Here is a 17,362-nt window from a genome sequence, read left to right as displayed (position 1 = left end):
AGCAGTCCCGAAATATCGCGAGAGTTCGCAGTGCCCGTTGCGGCTCCCACTTGGAGTGCCACGCCTTCTCCGGCCTCAGAACGCCCTCGTCCTTTCTCTTATCCCGCCTCCCATCCTGCGCTCCGCTCTCGGATTGGCTGACTGAGTCGGGTCAGCTTTTTTCCTGGCCAGAAAGCGGCTCGACAGCTAGTCCTTCTTCTGGCCCCGCCTCCGAAGCCTGTGGATTGGACTGCTCAGCCAGGTGTCACGCGCCTCCGCGGGAGCACAGAAGAGCCAATCAGGCGCTCGGCGTATTTTACAAACTGGGGAAGGAGCGCCGTAGAAGCCAGAGTCAGGAAAAGGCGGAGGCAGTGTGAGTGAGCCAGAGTGGTTCCGAGGTAGGTGCGGCATGGAGATCTTGGACGGAATGGGGACTGCGGGGCTCATAGGGAGGAGAGGCAGCTCCGGGTCCTGGGGTGAAAGAGTAGGCTCGGGATGTCTGGAGGTGGCACCCAGAACAGTGGCCTTGGAAGCATCGGTCTTCAGGGCTCATGGGTTTGGGAGGAGGTGGGAGCTTCAGGAATGTCAGAACTGATGCGCCGAACTGGCTGACTGACCTTTGATCCCAGATCCTTTCCTCCCCATCCCAGTTGTAGCCGTCATGACCACCCTCCAAGCCACAAAGGAACCTCTCCTCAGGGGTGTATCTCCTACCCCTAGCAAGATTCCCGTACGCTCTCAGAGACGCCAGCCTCTCCCTACAGTCAAACCCCGCGTCCTGGACCAGGAGAACCAAGATCCAAAGGTAAGAAGGGCCTGGTGGGTGAAGACAGTAGCCACGAGGAGGCAGCACATACCAGCAATGCACCCCGAAGCTGAACCCCAGCTTTTTGTCCCCCTCTCCCTTAGAGACTGGTGCAGAAGCTCAGTATTCAACGCTCCGTCGACTCAGCCGGCCCCAGGCCAAAAGTCACACATCAAACGGAGAAATCAGAAAGATCACTGGAGAGCACTCAGCTCCGGAACCCCTTGGAGGAACTGAGGCCTAGCCCTGGGGGACAAAATGTGGGGCCTAGGCCCCCTCCCCAGACAGGTACCTGTTGTAGGATTGAAAACACAGTCTCCTTGTGTGGAGGTGGGGGAACGGCCTTTGTGAACTTTCCACTACCCTGATCTGCTTACTGTAAGAGTCTTGGAACCTGCTCCTGGAAAACTCTCTACTCTTAGAAGCCCTCTCCTTCTTTCAGCAAAAGGTCATCTCTTCTAAAGCCTTTTCCAGCTTCCTCAGTCACAACCAATTGCTCTGTGTTCTCGTACTTTGTAGTACTTCTTTTATAACATGTCCATACTTTGGCTTGAGTCTGTTACCACTCTGTAGTTTGATGGTAACTTCTGGAGGATGGAGGCTGGGCTTTCTCATTCGTCTCTGAGCTCCAGTGCCTAGAATAGTATCTTACATAAAGTAAAGTTCTATGAATTTTGCTGAACTGAGTTCAATAATATGAGTCTCTTCAGCTCCCTCTTGTACCTCTAGGTAACTATACTCAGGTCCATGGCCCCTTAGCCTTCTTCCTTCTGGTTCCTTTTCACTTTTCCTTCTCTTGCAGAGGCTCCAGGGACCGTAGAGTTTGTGGCTGACCCTGCAGCCCTGGCCACCATCCTGTCAGGTGAGGGGGTGAAGAGCTGTCGCCTGGGGCGCCAGCCCAGTCTGGCTCAGAGAGTACTGGTTCGAGGGAGCCAGGGAGGCACCATCCGTAGAGGCCAGGTAATAAGACAGGATATGAGAAAATCGGGCTGGTGTGGACTGAGGACAGACTCCTGAGCCTGTGCTGACAGCCTCTTTTGTGGTGTCAGGGTGCCCGGGCCTCTGCATATTTAGCCCCTAGAACTCCCACCCACCGACTGGACCCTGCCAGGGCTTCCTGCTTCTCGAGGCTGGAGGGACCAGGACCCCGTGGCCGGACCTTGTGTCCCCAGAGGCTAGAGGCTCTGGTGAGTGCCCTTGAGGGGCTGATACTCAGTGCTTCTGGGAGCTCTTTCCTGGGACAAAGCTGAGCTTTAGGAGAGAAGATACCTCATGATGAACCAGAGAGGGTGTGGAGGCTGATGGGGCTGGTGGAGGCTTGAAGTTTTGAGGTCCACCTCTGACTCTGTTTTTTTCTCTTTCTCCCCTGGGTCAGATTCCACCTTCAGGACGTTCCTTTCACCCCTCTGTGCACCCCAGTTTCCAGGAGCTAAGAAGAGGGACAGGTGGCAGCAGCCGGTGAGGAAGAAAGGATCATTTAGAAAAGAATGATCCAATGTCTGATACAGGGGTCCCTCAGAGCTAGCGTCTTCCAGTAGCTTTAGGACTTCCCACCAACCCAGAAGGGAAGAGGGAAACTTGTGGCTGCTTAGGGTGAACCCTTGGAATAGGGTTCAGCCTCCATAGCCAGGCTTTAGTATGACACGAGTTTTTTTGGGTGGTGGGGGAAGAAGAAACAGAAATGAGAAATGCTATATCCCCTTTGCTTAGTGGCTACAGCATAGATGATGGCAATAAATGGAATTTGGGGTTGATTCAGCATTTACTAATTGTGTAAGCTTGCCCTAACCACCAAGCTTCAGTTTTTTTTAATCGGTCAAATATGGATAATGTTTGTATCATTAGAGGTGGTTGTGCGAAGAATTAAATGAGATGATGTTTGTAAAGCACTTAGCAAAGTGCCCAGCTCATACTTGGTACTCAGTGACTGCTAGCTGCTATCCTTATTGTCATCAGGACTTCAGGGAGCCAGACCTCAGAATTACTCCTGGAGACTTCAGTTCAGCCTGGTGAGTTTGTGTGGCCATGGGGAGAAAACAGGGGCAGACGGGCTGTGTGCAATCGGGAGCAAGACGGGAGAAAGTTCAGCAGGTCCGGGTGGGGGGTGGTGGAGAGAGGGGAAGGCCACATCAGAAGGAACCAGAAAGGAAGGAACCTTGATATGCTAGAGGTTGCCCAGTTGCTCTTGGGTAAAAGGAGGTGGTCCCCACTTCAGCCCTCTCTCTGCCACGTCCTAGGAGATTTACCTTCCACTCACTGTTCTGTCCTCAGCCCTAAGAGCCATCATCACACCCCTAGCCCACTCAGGGTGTTCAGATTAATAAGTGATTGCTGAGATAGTGCTGGGCTCCAAGGGGGTGCTGGATGTGTCCCCACCTCTGATGGTACAGTGGGGGCTGTCCAAACCCGCACACCCTCTTTGGAGGTTGCAAAACCCTATGCCAGACATCGGTGTCTGTTCTAGACACTACAGCAAATTTCCTGTCTCCTCATAGCTCCCTCTCTCCCTGAAGGAGAACATGAAGTTGTTACCCACTCTGATGAAGGAGGAGGGGGCCCCCTAGGTCTGGCCCAGCGGGTACCATTAAGAGAGATAACCCACACCAGGGTGAGATGGGTCCCTTCTGGGATGGGGAGAGGCGGGGGAGGTGTTTGGGGGAATTCTCTGGCAGCAGCCAGCCCTGAGGATTGTGGGTGGGCCTCGGGATGCTAGCTGAGTCTGTGTTTGCCCCGTGGGCCCAAGGCCTCTCCAGAGGGGGACTAGCCTCTGTTTATCAGGTGTCAGGAGCCTGGGGCTGAGAGGTCACAGTCCGGTATAGATTTGTAACACCATCAGATCAGAGCTGAGAATGAGACAGACCTGACATTCATTCACACCACAGTACTCTAGGTTCTGGATACACAGTAGTCAATAAGTTTATATTCTAGAAGGGGGAGACAAAAAATAGACCCATATGTAAAATATGTAACATGTCAGGCAGTGGTGATAAGGTTAAAAAAAAAAAAAAAAAAGCGGGCACTGAAGGGGTTGTGGATGTAGGGGAGGAGGGTATGGCAATTTCAAATAGATTGGTCTGGGCAGTCACATTGAGAAGATGAAATTTTAGTGAAGACCGAAAGGAGCTGGGGGAGTGACCATGCACATATCTGGGAGAAGGATGTTCCAGGCCAGAAGAACCACAGATGCAAAGGCCCTGAAGAGCCTCGTGTGTTTAAGAGGACTCCAGCCAGGCAGAAGCAGAGTAAGGAGGATGACAGGAAGTGAGGTTAGGGTGATGGCAATTTCCCATCGGGTAAGGATTTATAAACCAGTGTGAGGCCTTGGCTTTTGCTTGGATTGAGTGGAAAGCCATGGAGAGGGGTGATGAACAAGGGAGAGCCAGGATTTGATTAGGTCTTAATAGAATAGTACTGGCTGCTGTAATGAGAAGACATAGGAATGCAAAGGGGGAGTGATCCCTCTTCCACCTCATTCCTCCCCACAGGACGGCCGTGCCTCCCACCTGATACCCTCCCCTGCCCGTGTGGTGCCACCTTCCATCGCCCATCCATCACCCTTTGGACAGGCTCAGCGTGTACCCTCGCCTCGCACCTCAGCTCCAGTTTGTATCCACAACTCCTGGGGGCTGGGCGAGGGCAGAACTCCTGCTCAGTCTAGGTTTTGTTCCTGCTTAACCATCCTCCTCTCTCCCCAGACCTCGTATTCAGTTTTGCGGCGTCTTGCCGTTCGCCCCAAAACCCAGTTCACACCCATCCTGTCGGCCCCCAGAGTTCAGCAGGTAAGGGAGAGCGGAGAGAGTGGGGGCGGGTAGCTGGCATAGTCCAGGGCAGGGGAGGAAGGGAATGGATGGGTACAGAGAGAGCTATGATGTCTCACTTCTGTCTCAGGCCCAGTGTTTGAGTGGCCTCTCCCCTCAGTCTTGCCCTGAAGACCCTGCCCTGCCCTGGGTAAGTATCTGAAGGCTTTCCATGCTGAGATCCCGCTCTGTGTCCTGTTGGCCTGAGCCCAGCAGTTTCAGGCACGTGGGCTCTCTGGAAAAGCTACCAACTCTCCAACTCTCCCTGCTCCTCTGCTGCCCCTCCTAATCTCTGTTTAGGGCCTCTCAACTAACCTGATTCCTTCTTTGTGGACCTCTTTGTGGAACCTGGTCTTCCTGCCCCAGCCTGGCTTCCTCACACAGCCCCTCTCCTCCCCTGTGGCAGGAGCAGATTGCAATCCGGTTATTTGACCAGGAGAGCTGCGTGAGTTTGCATGAGGGTCCTGGGAAACCCGCTGTGGCAGCTCCTCATGGACCCCACCCTGGCACAACCCCCAAGCTCCAGGAGCTGAAGATGCAGGTGGGTCTGTGGGCAATAGCTTTGATGCCTGATTGGCCGTGACGCAGCAGGGAAGGGGATGCAGGAGAGGGAAGTATGGGAACAGGACAGTGTGGGTGGAGACTTGAACCCACACACTGACATCACCCTGGGTACTCTTCTCCCACTCACAGCGCATCAGTATCCTGCAGCAGCTGTTGCGACAGGAGGTAGAAGGGCTCACAGGGGGCAAGTGTGTCCCCCTGAATGGAGGCTCCTCTCTGGATATGGTTGAACTTCAGCCCCTGCTAGCTGAGATGTCTAGAACTCTCAATGCCCCAGAGAAGAATTCAGGGGACTTACACCCTCCCGGACTGTTACAGAACCCTGGGCTACCAAAGCCCTGCCTCCCAGAGGAGTGTGGGGAACCACAGCCCTGCCCAGGAACAAAGCTGGAGATAGCTCAGCCCTGCCCTGCAGCAGAGCCAGGGCCCCCAGAGTCCAGCCATAGCAGGGAGCCTGGGATACCAGAATCCCCTGTCCAGGAACAGCCTGAGGTATCAGAGCCCCGCCCTCCAGTAGAGCCTGGACCCCTTCAGGCAGACTCCCACGGGCAGACTGGACTCCTAGAGCCCTCCCCTAGGATAGAGCCTGGGGCATCAGAGGCCTGCTTCCTGGAACCTAGAAGTCCAGAGTCCAGCCCACGGCCCTGCTGCAGTCCGTGGGCACCAGCCACCACCAACCTGATCTTCTCCTCCCAACGCCCACTCTGTGCCAGCCCCCCTATTCACTCACTCCGGTCACTGAGGCCCCCAACAGGCCAGGCAGGTAAGGAATTGGCTGGAAGGGCTTGTGAACAAAGGAGGTCCTCATCTCTTACTGGGAGTGGGCCCCCACCTTGCACCAGCTGGTCCCATTGCTTGTATTTCCCCACCTACCCTGCCCCAGCCTGGCGCTCTTTCGGGAAGAAGGGAAGAGTTGCGCCTCGAGCTGTGTGCTGCTCTTGGCCCTTGGTGGGGGAGTGGGGAAGCGCTGGATATGACGGGAGTTTAGAGCCTGCCCTCAAGTCTCTGTGGCCCTCGGCCCTCAGGCCCCAGCAACCTGGCCCCTCGAACCCTGGCTCTGAGGCAGCGCCTCAAAGCATGTTTGACTGCCATCCACTGCTTCCACGAGGCCCGCCTGGATGATGAATGTGCCTTCTACACCAGCCGAGCCCCACCCTCAGGCCCCACCCGGGTCTGCACCAACCCTGTGGCCACATTACTTGAATGGCAGGACGCCCTGGTGAGCCTCCCATTCACAGCCAAGCTGTGCCTGCACAGCAAGCCTGTAGAAAGTAGGGTGGTGTGGGGAGAGGGAAGGCAGGGGGGCGGGGAAGCCTCTGCTTCTTTACAGTGGTCAGTGGGGAAGGGTTGGCTACAGTTCAAGGATGGCTGGGCTGTGACAAGGTCTCTCTCTCCAGTGTTTTATTCCAGTTGGTTCTGCTGCCCCACAGGACTCTCTATCATGATGCGTCCACATCCTGTCCTGCCATGAGCCTTCCTTTTAGCCCTTATTTATTATCCTTCAATAAAGTTTCTTTTTTTATTTTATTTTTTTAATGTTTTATTCTTGAGAGAAAGAGAGACAGCATGAGTGAGGGAGGGGCACAGCGAGAGAGGGACACAGAATCCGAAGCAGACTCCAGGCTCTGAGCTGTCAGCACAGAGCCCGACGCGGGGCTCGAACTCCCGAGCCGTGAGATCATGACCTGAGCCGAAGTCGGACGTTCAACCGACTGAGCCACTCAGGTGCCCCTTTTTTTATTTTAAATGTTCATTTACTTATTTTGAGAGAGAGCAGGGAAGGGGCAGAGAGAGAGAGAGAAAATCCCAAGCAGATCCAGGGCTTTCACCTCAGAGCCTGACTCGGGGGCCTTCCACAAACCTGAGAGATCATGACCTGAGCCAAAACCACGGGTCAGACGCTCAACCAACTGAGCCACCCAGGCGCCTCAATAAAGTTTCTAAAGTGTCCAAATGTCTGTTTCCCTCCCGGCTGACCTAGGCCAGCTACGACTGTTGCTCTCCAATTGCCCACACGGTGGCAGTGTCCTCCAGCTTAGAGGCAGGCCCTGGGCTCCCCCAGGCTCCCTCACCTAAGAGCTATCCTAAAGGCAGACCGCTCCTGCCCATCCCCACCCCTCAGCAAGCTCTATGAGTGTGTGTGTGTGTGTGTGTGTGTGTGTGTGTGTGTGTGTGTGGTGGTAGGGACCAGAGCGGGGGGCAAATGTGGGCCTTTGGGGACCTGTTCTTTTTGCTTCTTGAGATCAATGCCACTCCTAGGAGCCATCAGCAACTCCCCAACCCCTAGCGCTCCTCTTCTTATAAGTCCACCTGCATCAGGCAGAAAGCAGAAGGACCAGATCCATATCTCTGGAATCCTCCCTTGTTAGTGTCATTCTGGCTGGTGTCTCCCTACAGTACAAGGTCTCCAAGCTCTCCTGAAGCTGATACTCCTCCTTTCCCATATCCGAGCAGAAGAAGCCCTCCTCTTTTCCACCAGAGACAGACCTTGCCAGGAATAAGTAAACCTTTACCTCTGGCAGAGAGTGGTAGGGCGAGAGTCCTTGAAAGGAGTGAGGGAAAGGGTCAGCCATTTTTCCCCACACTATGCACCAAGTTAAGAGGCACACACATTCTCCAACTTTGCTTTATTGGAAGAGGCAACAGCAGCTGTAGCCCCAGGGCCTAGGTGGAATGGGGGTGAAATGGGGACTGTACAGAATGAGTTTTAAATGCTAGGAAAGAATTCACTCCTTCCTCCAGTTCACAGGAAGGCTGCCAAGGCCGGTGCCTGGAGCCTGAAAATGGGGATGAGGGAAGGAGAGAAAGTTGTGACAGAGGACGAGCCTGACCCCTCCAAACGTTTCCTGTCCTCCCACCTAGATGGGCTCCTGTTTCTGCTCTCCATCCCCGCACACACACCACCACCACCAAATGCCGGGGCTTCCTTTCTGCTTGCAGCTCCGGGTGGTGAAGCTGTTCCCCAGCTCCTAGCAGAAGAGAGGGCCCGACCTCCGCCCCTCTCGGTTCAGCTTTGACAGGCGCGCACTCCGAAGCCGGCGGTCCCTTCCCGAGCCGCTCTGCTCCTCCTTAGCCCGGCTTCCTCCTCTCCCCGGCCACTTAGACCTCGGAGCGTCCCCGGAGCGCCAAGAGTCCACCCAGCACGGCCGCCTCCGGGAGCGGGAGGGTCTGCCCCACCGCCAGGCTCTCGAAGGTTAGGATGGCGCCTTGGGTGGGACCGGCTGAAGGTGGGTGAGGAGGGGAGCGGAGGCGAAGGGCGAGCGGGGGCGCGGGGGATGGGGCCCTGCTCAATCCGGGTAGATGATGAAGCCAGAGAAGGTGCTGTACTTGTTGGTGTTACCGCCGTGCACCTTCCCGCCGTCCAGCTTGATGAAGACTTCATCGCCCACATCCAGGTGCAGGATGACGCTGTTGCTGGCGTAGTCGTAGTTCTGGTCCGCGTCCTGAGCAATGGCGCTGGCCCGGACCTAGCGGGGGAGAACAGAACAACCCACTCACGCCCGTGCGGAGCTGAGGGTGGAGAGAAGCGTCGGGCGGAGTAGGCGCAGCTGGGCCTGTGAAGGCGGCTAGAGGGTAGCAGGCTGCAGGGGCTGGGGAGGACAAGGAGAAGGCAGGAGATCGCTGAGCTTCCCAGGCACTGCCATTTACCAGCTGTGCGACTCGGCCAAGTTTCAGGCCTGCTCTGGTCGTCAACGTGAATTATAAGATGGGAGGTAATAATAGAGCCTACCTCATAAGGTTATTAGGATTAAGTGAGTTACTACGTGTGAAATGTGTTAGAATAGTACTTAGCACCTAGACAGCACTATATAGGGTTTGCTATTATTTAAACAATAAAATTAGGCTGTAGGATAACTTCTAACATTCTGAACCTGCTCTGACCTCCTAAACTTGGATTCCCTCCCCTCAGTGATAGGGCACAGGTGTGTCGGTATGTATGCAAGCAAGGGTGCGGGCCATGGGAAGGTGCAATGATGCATTCTCGCCTCTGGGTGCCCTTTCCCCTTCTAGCCCCCACCTGCGCCATGACATGGGGGTCGCCTTCTGCCCCAACAGGTAACCCCTCCTTCCCTCTGGCCTCGCTGCTGGTCGCCTCCGGCGCCCAGCCCCTTCCCCAGCCCCCCTCTTCCCGTCCCGCGGGGGCTGGTTATTAACTCATTAATTATTCATCATTATTCTAATCACTATTTACCGTCCCCAGGGCCGCAGCGCCCGCGCCGCAGAATACAGAGTGGGAGCCGCGGGCCCCCGCTCCCTCAGAAACCGGCACACTCTAGATAGACACTTGCCCCCTCCAACTGCTCACCGACACCCTGCATAGACCACACACACCTACTCAGTGCCACATGCACATAGACGCTGCTCTATTTTCACACCTTGGCACCCTGCACCCACAGAACCTCACATCACGCACACACGCTCTCACTCCCTTACACACATACAGCCCTCACTCCCATACAGACACACATACACACTCTCTTTTCTTGGGTTCCTGAGGTGACCCTGCTGGGAGGAGACCCCAATGCAGTGCCTACTAGTCCTGGAGCTGGAGGGTGAGGCAGCCGGCAGCCGTAGCAGGACCTGGGTTCGGACACCAAGACCAGCAGGCCCGATGCACCACGGTCAACACCACCCCATGGTGCGGGGCATTCGGAGGTCACTGCTCAGCCCCAGTCTTACCTCCTGCGATTTGTGGGGCCCAGGCACCTCCCCAACCCCCGCCCCTGCGGCTTCTCGTTCCCTCTATGTGTGTCCCGGCCCTCCAGCTGAGTCCTTGGAGCTATTCTCCCAAGCCAAGGTGGCAGTGACTCCGACTCTGACCACAGGGGCAGGGAGTAGCAGAACCTGGAGGACAGAGGTTGCCAGGGAAGATGTGGGGCCTACAGAACCAGGCCTGGGGCCAAAGCTTCTGCTTGATCTGCCCTTTGCCTCTTTCCCCCTCCAAATCCCTTCTGTCATGCCGCCTGGCTGGCCCCTGAGCTGCCACATCATTTCCACCTCTGCCTACTGACTCAGTATTAGTATTAGGGTAAGGCCAGCTGTAGAATTGGTCCCAGGCCCTGGGCGAATGCGTTCTTTTTTATGTTCTACTCAAAAATCCAAGCTAAATGCCCCCACATGAGAACAGCTGCTGACAGCCCATGGCCAGAGATCCGGATTCCATTCTAATTTGAAGGAGCCAGACTCCAGGTAACTCGACCATGGTGAGGCTGAGAAACCCAAAAGCCAGAAGACCTGTCTCAGGAGAGAGGGTGACCAAAGACAGGATAACTGGCAGGGAAAGACACCAAACAAGTTTGGTGTAGGGTTGCCTATATAGTTGGAGTGTGAAATAGCAGCTGTAGAGACATTAAGCTTTGTGTCCCGAGTTCTGATTCTGACACCATTCCTAATGCTCGTTGAGACCCTGGGCAGGTCATTTCCTTTCTTTGGCAGCTAATTCCTCTTTGGCTAGATGAAAGGATTCATAAGTTCTTGGCAGCCCTGCGTTTCTAGACTCAATGACGTTGTTGGGAGAGGGGTTCGAATGCAGCCCTCCAATGTAATGAGTGCAGGGAGATCTAGAAAGCTACCCTGTCGCCTCTGGGCCTGGGGTGGGGGCATCTCACCTGTCCATTCTTCATCAGGTCGGCCCACATGCTGGTGCCGTCACCGCCGCGCATGAGCACATGGTAAGCGAAGAAGTAGACACCTGGCATGGGGCAGGTGAACTTGCCGCTGGCCGCCTCGTAAGCGTTTCCCACGTTGGTCACCACGTCGTCGAAGCGCAGCACCTCATAACCTTCGTGTGGCCGCCGCAGACCCGCGTAGAAGGCAATGCGAGGCACGTAGCCGGCAGGGGGCGCCACCCCGCCAGGGCCTGGGCCGGGAGGACCTGGTGGACCTGGCCTGCCCGGCTCTCCTGGAGGCCCTCTGGGACCTGGGGGTCCCGGTGGCCCTCGCAGACCTGCCTTCCCGCGCCTGCCCACCTCTCCCTTGGCGCCGGGAGGGAAGGGGGGCACGGAGGAGGGCGCGCCGTCGGGTCCAGGGCCTCGAGGCCCGTGTGGGTCGCACACCATGCGGCAGCGACCCAGCATCTCATAGTGCGCCGGCCCGCGGGAGCTGTGCACCAGCAGCGGAATGGCCACCAGCAGCAGCAGCACCATGGCCACCCCGACGGCCGCGCCCGCCACCCGCTTGCGGCGGCTCAGCCGCGACGCGGCCAGGGCCAGCAGATCCTCCTCACTCTTTGGCGCAATGGCGGCGGAGGCCCGGGGCTCTCCGCGGGCCCCGGAGGCGGTGGCCGGGCTCGCGCTTGGGTCGGGACCCCCCCGACGGCTGCGCCCGGCCCCCCCGCCCCTGCGGGCTCCCGCCTCAGCGGTGCCGTTCCCCAAACCTTCCGTCAAGGCGGAGGTTCCCCCCCCCACCCGCCCCGTAAGTTGGGCCAGGGGCCTCCCGACGGTTCAAAACCCGCGGTCCTCTATTACCCTCCTGTGCAGCCTAACGTCCCCGGGCGCCTGAAATCAGCGGCTTCTCGGACGGCTGGTTTCTTACAGATCTAGGATGCCTGCTTTCCGGACAGCTGCCTTCTCAAGGATGGCGGCGCCTAGGTCCCCGGCTACCCAGACGGATCGCTCCCGGCCGGAGCAGGGGACTACTCTCCGCTCTCTGGACGTCCCGGGCTCTGCGCTGCGGGTGGCGCCCACCGGACGCGACCTCCGTGGAGGTTTGCGCTCTGGTTCTTGGAGAGCACTGACGCGCCTCTCTACCCCAGCCACGGCCCCAGACCCTGCTAGAGCCTGGCCCCGCGTTTCTCCCCAGCTAGAGCTCTCCCTCTCTGCGTCCCTAACCTTCCTCCCCTCCCTCCCGGGGCGGCAGTGCGGGTGGTGTGAGCCGCTGCGCGGCTGGAGCCTCTATAAGCGGCCCGGGGCGGAGCGACCCCTGGCGCCCAGAGTGGGAAGCGCGGGGGCGGGGCAGGCAAAGGCCCCCACCCGCGTCCCCCCAGCTTCTCGGTGCCTGCCTGGTTCTGAGCGGATTCTGCAGGGGTTCGCTGCCCCCACCCTATCCTTACTTTCACCGCACCCAGAGTTCGGTATTCCTGGATTCCAGAGGAAGCCAGAAATAGATATGGGATAAAAAAGGGGTCTAGATACACGCAGAAAAAAAGACAGAGGTGGATTCCAGAGCTAAAAAGCGCCCTCCACCAAAAGAAAAGAAAAGCCCACAAACATAACAAGAAGGGTGAATAAAAGAAATTCGCCACCCCACGCCCCTCAGTGCCCGTGACCCACTAACATTTGGTAAAGGGTTCAATGAGTACATGTTGGCCTGAACTGGAAAAGGCAAATTTCCAGCCACCTCCACCCTCGACCCCCAGTGTTGGTGGGTGGGGGGTGGGGGGAGGGCAGAGCAGAGCAGAGGGTGAGGGAGAGAGAGAGAAAACAGATCAGTCTGGGGGAGCGAGCAGGAAACCGACAGGAAAGCAGAGAAGGAGCGACAGAGACATCAAAGAGACAGAAAGCCAGCTAGAGACGCAGAGACAGAGACAAAGCTTCGAAAAGAGACTAACTGACAGGCCCAGGAGGGGGAGAGGGGAGAGACAGAGATAGAGAGAGAGAGACAAGGGCTGAGACAGGTTGACAGATCGAGAGAGAAATGTAAATGGCGCGCTGCGGAGAGACACCCAGGTCCGTGTTCGGACTCCAATGTGACATATCAACTGTGGGGAAGATGCGGGGGCGGGGCGGTTTTTCCAACAGAGTGGTATGCTCTGGGTCTGTGCATTGTGACAGTATGCTGGCAAGTGCGGTCGGGCCATGGGACCCTGGTCTGGTGTGTTCCTGGGTGAGTGGGATTGTGGATTGTGTGTTGTCTTTGTGTGTGTGTGTGTGTATGAGGGCTGGTTGAAGGGAGGTTTCTGTATTTGGCTTCCTCTTAGTCTCTACATGTGGGACCCCACGAATGCCATCTCTCCTTAGGACTGAAGAGTAGAGAACCTGCTGGGGAGAAAGAGTCAGAAAGCAGCTATCGGCTCACTTGTGCTGCCCTGCCCAGCCCAGCCTAGCACCACCCCTGCCCTGGTCCTAGACCTTGTCCAGCCCCAGCATCTCTGCCTCTTTTCCCTTCCTAAAAGTCTGTGTTTCGATGGAAACCCAAAGAAACTGGTCCCCACGTAGCAAATGTTTGAGGAAGGGATTTGAAGTTGGTGATGCAAATTAACACAACTAAAATGCAGATTAAATGCTGGGCGCCCTCCTGTGAGAGGTGACTGTTTCTGTCATTCCGAGTGACCAAGAGGGGACCCAAGCTTTGATAGATCCCTCTCTGTGAGGGGTCAGGGTCCATGAAAAAAGCCAGTGGCTTCATCCTTCTTTAGGGTTTGGCACCTCTGGGGGAAATTTCTTGCTCACAAGGGACTCCAGGGGCAGAAGTTTGGAAAAGGGGCAAAAGTGAGGATGTTTGGAGACCCTGGAGGTGTGCAGCTGCAAAGGACCTCTTATTCACTAGGATAGGCCAGGACTGTGATATATAGGAATAAGTTGTGCAAATGGAAGGCACAGGGCACACCAGGGCATGATTATTGGGCAAAAGATGATTCCCTCATCTCATTTTCCGTACCCCTTCCCTGCACCTCCCATCCCATAATGGTGCAGGAAGAAAGAGGTTGCTGAGGCTGGGCCAGTGTCGAGAGAGGCCCCTACATGCTTGAAAGGGTTGGGAGAGAAAGGATTGGCAGTCAGTGGGGGAGGGGCCTCCTCCTCCAACCATAAATACAAATTTTATTCAAGGTCTTTGTCGCCATTTGTCTTCCTCGGGGGGCTGAGGGCCATGTCGGCCCCGTGCATGTCTAATTCCGGAACTGCTCCCCCAGGCTGGATGATGGATGGATCAGAGAGGAGAGAACAGGCCAGGGCTCACGCTGGCCTACCCTGCCCGATCTTCAGGCCCCTTCGTCCCCAGGTCCTGCCACCCTCTCCTTCCTCCTCCCTCCTCTCCTGCCCTCCCTCCACTGACCAGAAGCCCTCACTGCTCAGCCCCACTCCCCACCCCACTCTCCTACTCACCAAGGCCCTCTTTTTGAGCCCCTCACCTCAGCCCCTTTCAGGTCCCAGCCCTCTTCTCTCTGGAGCGTCCCTTCTCCTCCCGTCCCCGGCCCAGGCTGTGAGCTGCGGTGACCAGCAGGGCTGCAGGCGGCAGCGGGTCTGTGTGGTGGGGGGAGCAGGCTTGGCTCACAGGGAGCCGAGGGGCCAGCTCCATGAATTTATTCATGTTCTGTTGCTCTTTCCCCACGCTCTGGAATGAAGCTGCCAGCTCACCAGGTCCTTATTGCTTCCTTTGCAGCTGTCACATTCGGCCGAGGAGGGACCTGGGTAGGGTCAAGGCCGGCCGGTGCTCCGGGGGCCAGGAGCCAAGTGTCTGGGCTCAAGAGGAAATGCCAAGGCCCAGGCTGGGATCTGGGACAATTTATCCAGAGCTCCTCAGGCAGCCAAACTGGGAGGCCCCAAGAAGGTGGTGTGGTTGGGAGTGGGAAGTAGGCAGAGAAGGGTCTGCTACAGGACATAGCAAGGGCTGTGGAGGTGAGGATGAGTCTGATGGGGGAATGGGAGGAGAGAGGAGGCCTTTAAAGAGTCCCCTAGACTCCCCTATGTAAAAGCACAGCCCAGGAGCGCCTGCCTGGCTCAGTCGGTGGAGCGTGTGACTCTTGATCTTGGGGCCATGAGTTCAAGCCCCACATTGGGCATAGAGCTTACTTCAAAATAAATAAAATAAAAGCACAGCCCAATCTGAATCTTACCTTAACCTCCATCCTTGACTCTGCACTAACCCTGATCCTAATTCCAAATTATACACTTGACTCCTCTTCAATCCTAAAATGAATCCTAACTCCATAACCTGAGCCTAAATGGAACACATCTCTTGTCTCTCTTGCCCTGGGACCCAGGGGTCTCCCAAGAATTTCCCCCAGAGCTTACAGCCAGGTGTGTGTCAGAGTTCTGAGGACCAGACTTTGGATTAGCATGTGATTAGCATATGATTTGCATGTGATATGTGCCTTCTACTCTGAGGAAGTTTTCGTTTTAAAATTTTATGAAGTCTAGTGGAAAGGTCCTGGCTCCTTGAAGGTTCTCTCTTTTTGTTCCTTCTCCCACACTCCTTGTCACTGACCCAGGCCCGCTCAAGGGAAGAAGAAGAGTGAGGAGATGAACAATAGGGGGCTCATGGGAGGAAAGATCCTAGCAGTGTGACCTGTCCCTGTCACTTGCAGTGTAACCTCCACAGGCCTCAGTTTCCTCGTTTGTAAGAGGAGAGGAACCAGCTGGCTGACGTCACATTAAGATCTAAGAAAGCACTTTTGTTTCCTTGCACTCTCTCCTTCCTCACTTTTCAGGGTAATTCATAGCGTGGCCCCCATCCCCTCACAAACATTCTGGCTTCCTGTTCCCACATCTAAGATTATGCAGAGCTGGAAGCAGCCTGGGTTGCCTGGTACCAGACGCCTGGTATGAAGAGAAAAGAACTTTGCACACCTGAGGGGACAGGGGATAACATGGAAAGGGAAATAATACTGTATTGTAGGGCTTTTATATGCAAGTTCTTACTACGTCCTCGAAGCACCCCTGAGTGGTGGATATATTTGTCTCCATTTTACAGATGAGGAAACTGGTCCCAGAAAGGAGACCATGGCTTGTCCTGTATCACCCTGCAAGTGGCAGGCCTAGGACTCGAGTTTTGATCTCTGTGCCCCAGAGAAGAGAAATGGCACCGGAGGCAGTGGAAGGGTGAAAGAAGCAGGACAGGAGTGGGGGGCGAGATTTGAACGAGTCTCAGGGGAGACCTATGTGTGTGGGGCCGGCAGTTGGCTCAGTGTCCCTGATCCCTCACCCCAGCGCTGTGGAGCCTGACACCCAACAGGTGCTCAATTGTTAGCTAACGGTTGGCAGAAGTTAGCAGCGGAGGGGAGTTGTTCAGAAGGAAGAGGAGTGGGCAGAGAAAAGGGATGGAGAAAGAAACCAAACAAATCGGAGGAAAATGTTATCAAGAGGTGAATGAGAGGAAAGCTGGCCAGGAGGGCTGAGGACCGCTCTCCTCACACCATGGGTGGGGAACCAGTCATGGCCCAAGATGCTGCGCACCCTTTGCCCCATTGCTCCACAGGCCTCGGCCACAAGGTGAGAGGGTCAGTGTGCCATCCGGCCTAGGGCTTCCATTCCCCTCCGGCACCGCAGCTCTGTACAGCCTTGGGCTCAAAGGGCCGCGCTGACTCCCACAGGGAAGGGTAGTGATTGTTTGCAAGGTGTTTGTCAGGCCAGATCGCGCTGCTGACTTACTTCCTCAGCCCTTGACCCCTGGCCAGGTGCGTCTCCTCGCCCTAGCCTCCCTCTCCACCTCCTGTTGCTCTCCCTGGCCCCCACCCTCCGCCGGCTCCAGCTTCCAGTTAATGAAATGTGGCGAGCGGCCGCACAGACAGCTGTCAGACCCCTCATTTCTCCGCCGGGATATTGGATCCGCGCTGGGAAACCGACAGGTGAGCAGAGGAGGGGTTTGCGGGGGGCCGAGGGAGGGGCTCCAGCTGGCGAGAGCCGGGAGCCCAGGAGGCAGCGCCAAGCTCGAAGCCTCGAGGGCAAGGCTAAGCGGGTCGGCCCTAGGATGCTCTTTCTGTTGGTGGCACCTAGCTTTTTCCTCTTCTCCAACAAGCAGGAGACGTAACGAGCCCCATATCCAGCGCGCCCAGAACCGGGTCGACCCGGGACGCCTGGTCCCGCGCCCTAGGCGGGCCCGGCTCCCGTGTGCGCCGCGCGCAGCGCCTCTGAGCCGGCAGCCGCGGCCCGGTGCTTCCTCCCACCTCCTTCCATCCTTTCCTTCTTGCTCCCCCTCCTTTCCGCGCTCCCTCCCCGGCGGCCGCGGCCTTTATTAGGGATTCCGCGGCTGTCGGTCCCGCCATCCATCCTGTCCGCCGGCAATTAGGCGGCCAGACAAAGAGCAGCTTCGGATGGATGAGGGTCCCGGCGGATCGGAAATGTGAAGGGTCAGCGCTGCCGCCCGCGGCGCACCCCGCTCCCCCCTCCGCATAATCACCGGCCGGCCGTCACTCAGCCGGCCGCCCGGGGAGCTCCGGGGCCCGGGCTGGGGAGAGGGCGGGGGTGGGACTGCAGCCTAGGCGCCTAGGGCTAGGAGAGAGCGGACCAGCAACAGGGACGCCTCCTGCGGGAAAACGGAGGACTGCGGGAGGCCGGAG

The 17,362-nt window shown here is 56.8% G+C and overlaps 2 protein-coding genes across 6 annotated transcripts; one reads left to right on the top strand and one right to left on the bottom strand.

Annotated features, from left to right (window-relative positions):
* The first annotated feature begins 246 nt into the window (after positions 1-246).
* TROAP (trophinin associated protein) lies at positions 247-6,672 on the top strand. 5 transcript variants are annotated; one of them, XM_040488250.1, is made up of 15 exons: positions 247-377; positions 630-784; positions 889-1,072; positions 1,587-1,744; positions 1,834-1,971; positions 2,160-2,242; positions 2,741-2,793; positions 3,280-3,392; positions 4,270-4,386; positions 4,480-4,563; positions 4,673-4,732; positions 4,988-5,122; positions 5,275-5,908; positions 6,171-6,364; positions 6,543-6,672. In XM_040488250.1, the coding sequence occupies exons 2-15, from the start codon at positions 641-643 to the stop codon at positions 6,588-6,590; spliced, it is 2,145 nt and encodes a 714-aa protein (XP_040344184.1). In that variant the 5' UTR covers positions 247-377; positions 630-640; the 3' UTR covers positions 6,591-6,672. The 5 variants fall into 5 exon arrangements, with proteins under 5 accessions (XP_040344184.1, XP_040344183.1, XP_040344181.1 ...); XM_040488249.1 differs by having other exon boundaries at positions 3,298-3,392; positions 4,270-4,563; XM_040488247.1 differs by having other exon boundaries at positions 4,270-4,563; positions 4,994-5,122.
* A 1,083-nt stretch (positions 6,673-7,755) lies between these two features.
* C1QL4 (complement C1q like 4) lies at positions 7,756-11,997 on the bottom strand. Its single transcript, XM_040488252.1, has 2 exons — positions 10,755-11,997; positions 7,756-8,612 (listed from the first exon to the last, which is right to left on the bottom strand). Exons 1-2 carry the CDS (start codon positions 11,289-11,291, stop codon positions 8,433-8,435), a joined length of 717 nt encoding a protein of 238 aa, XP_040344186.1. The 5' UTR covers positions 11,292-11,997; the 3' UTR covers positions 7,756-8,432.
* Positions 11,998-17,362: the final 5,365 nt, after the last annotated feature.

Source organism: Herpailurus yagouaroundi, unplaced genomic scaffold, assembly GCF_014898765.1.
Source record: "Herpailurus yagouaroundi ecotype Mexico unplaced genomic scaffold, PumYag 166, whole genome shotgun sequence".
NCBI lineage: Eukaryota > Metazoa > Chordata > Mammalia > Carnivora > Felidae > Herpailurus > Herpailurus yagouaroundi.
Note: the sequence above shows the minus strand (reverse complement) of the source record. Positions and strands in the feature narration are given on the sequence as shown.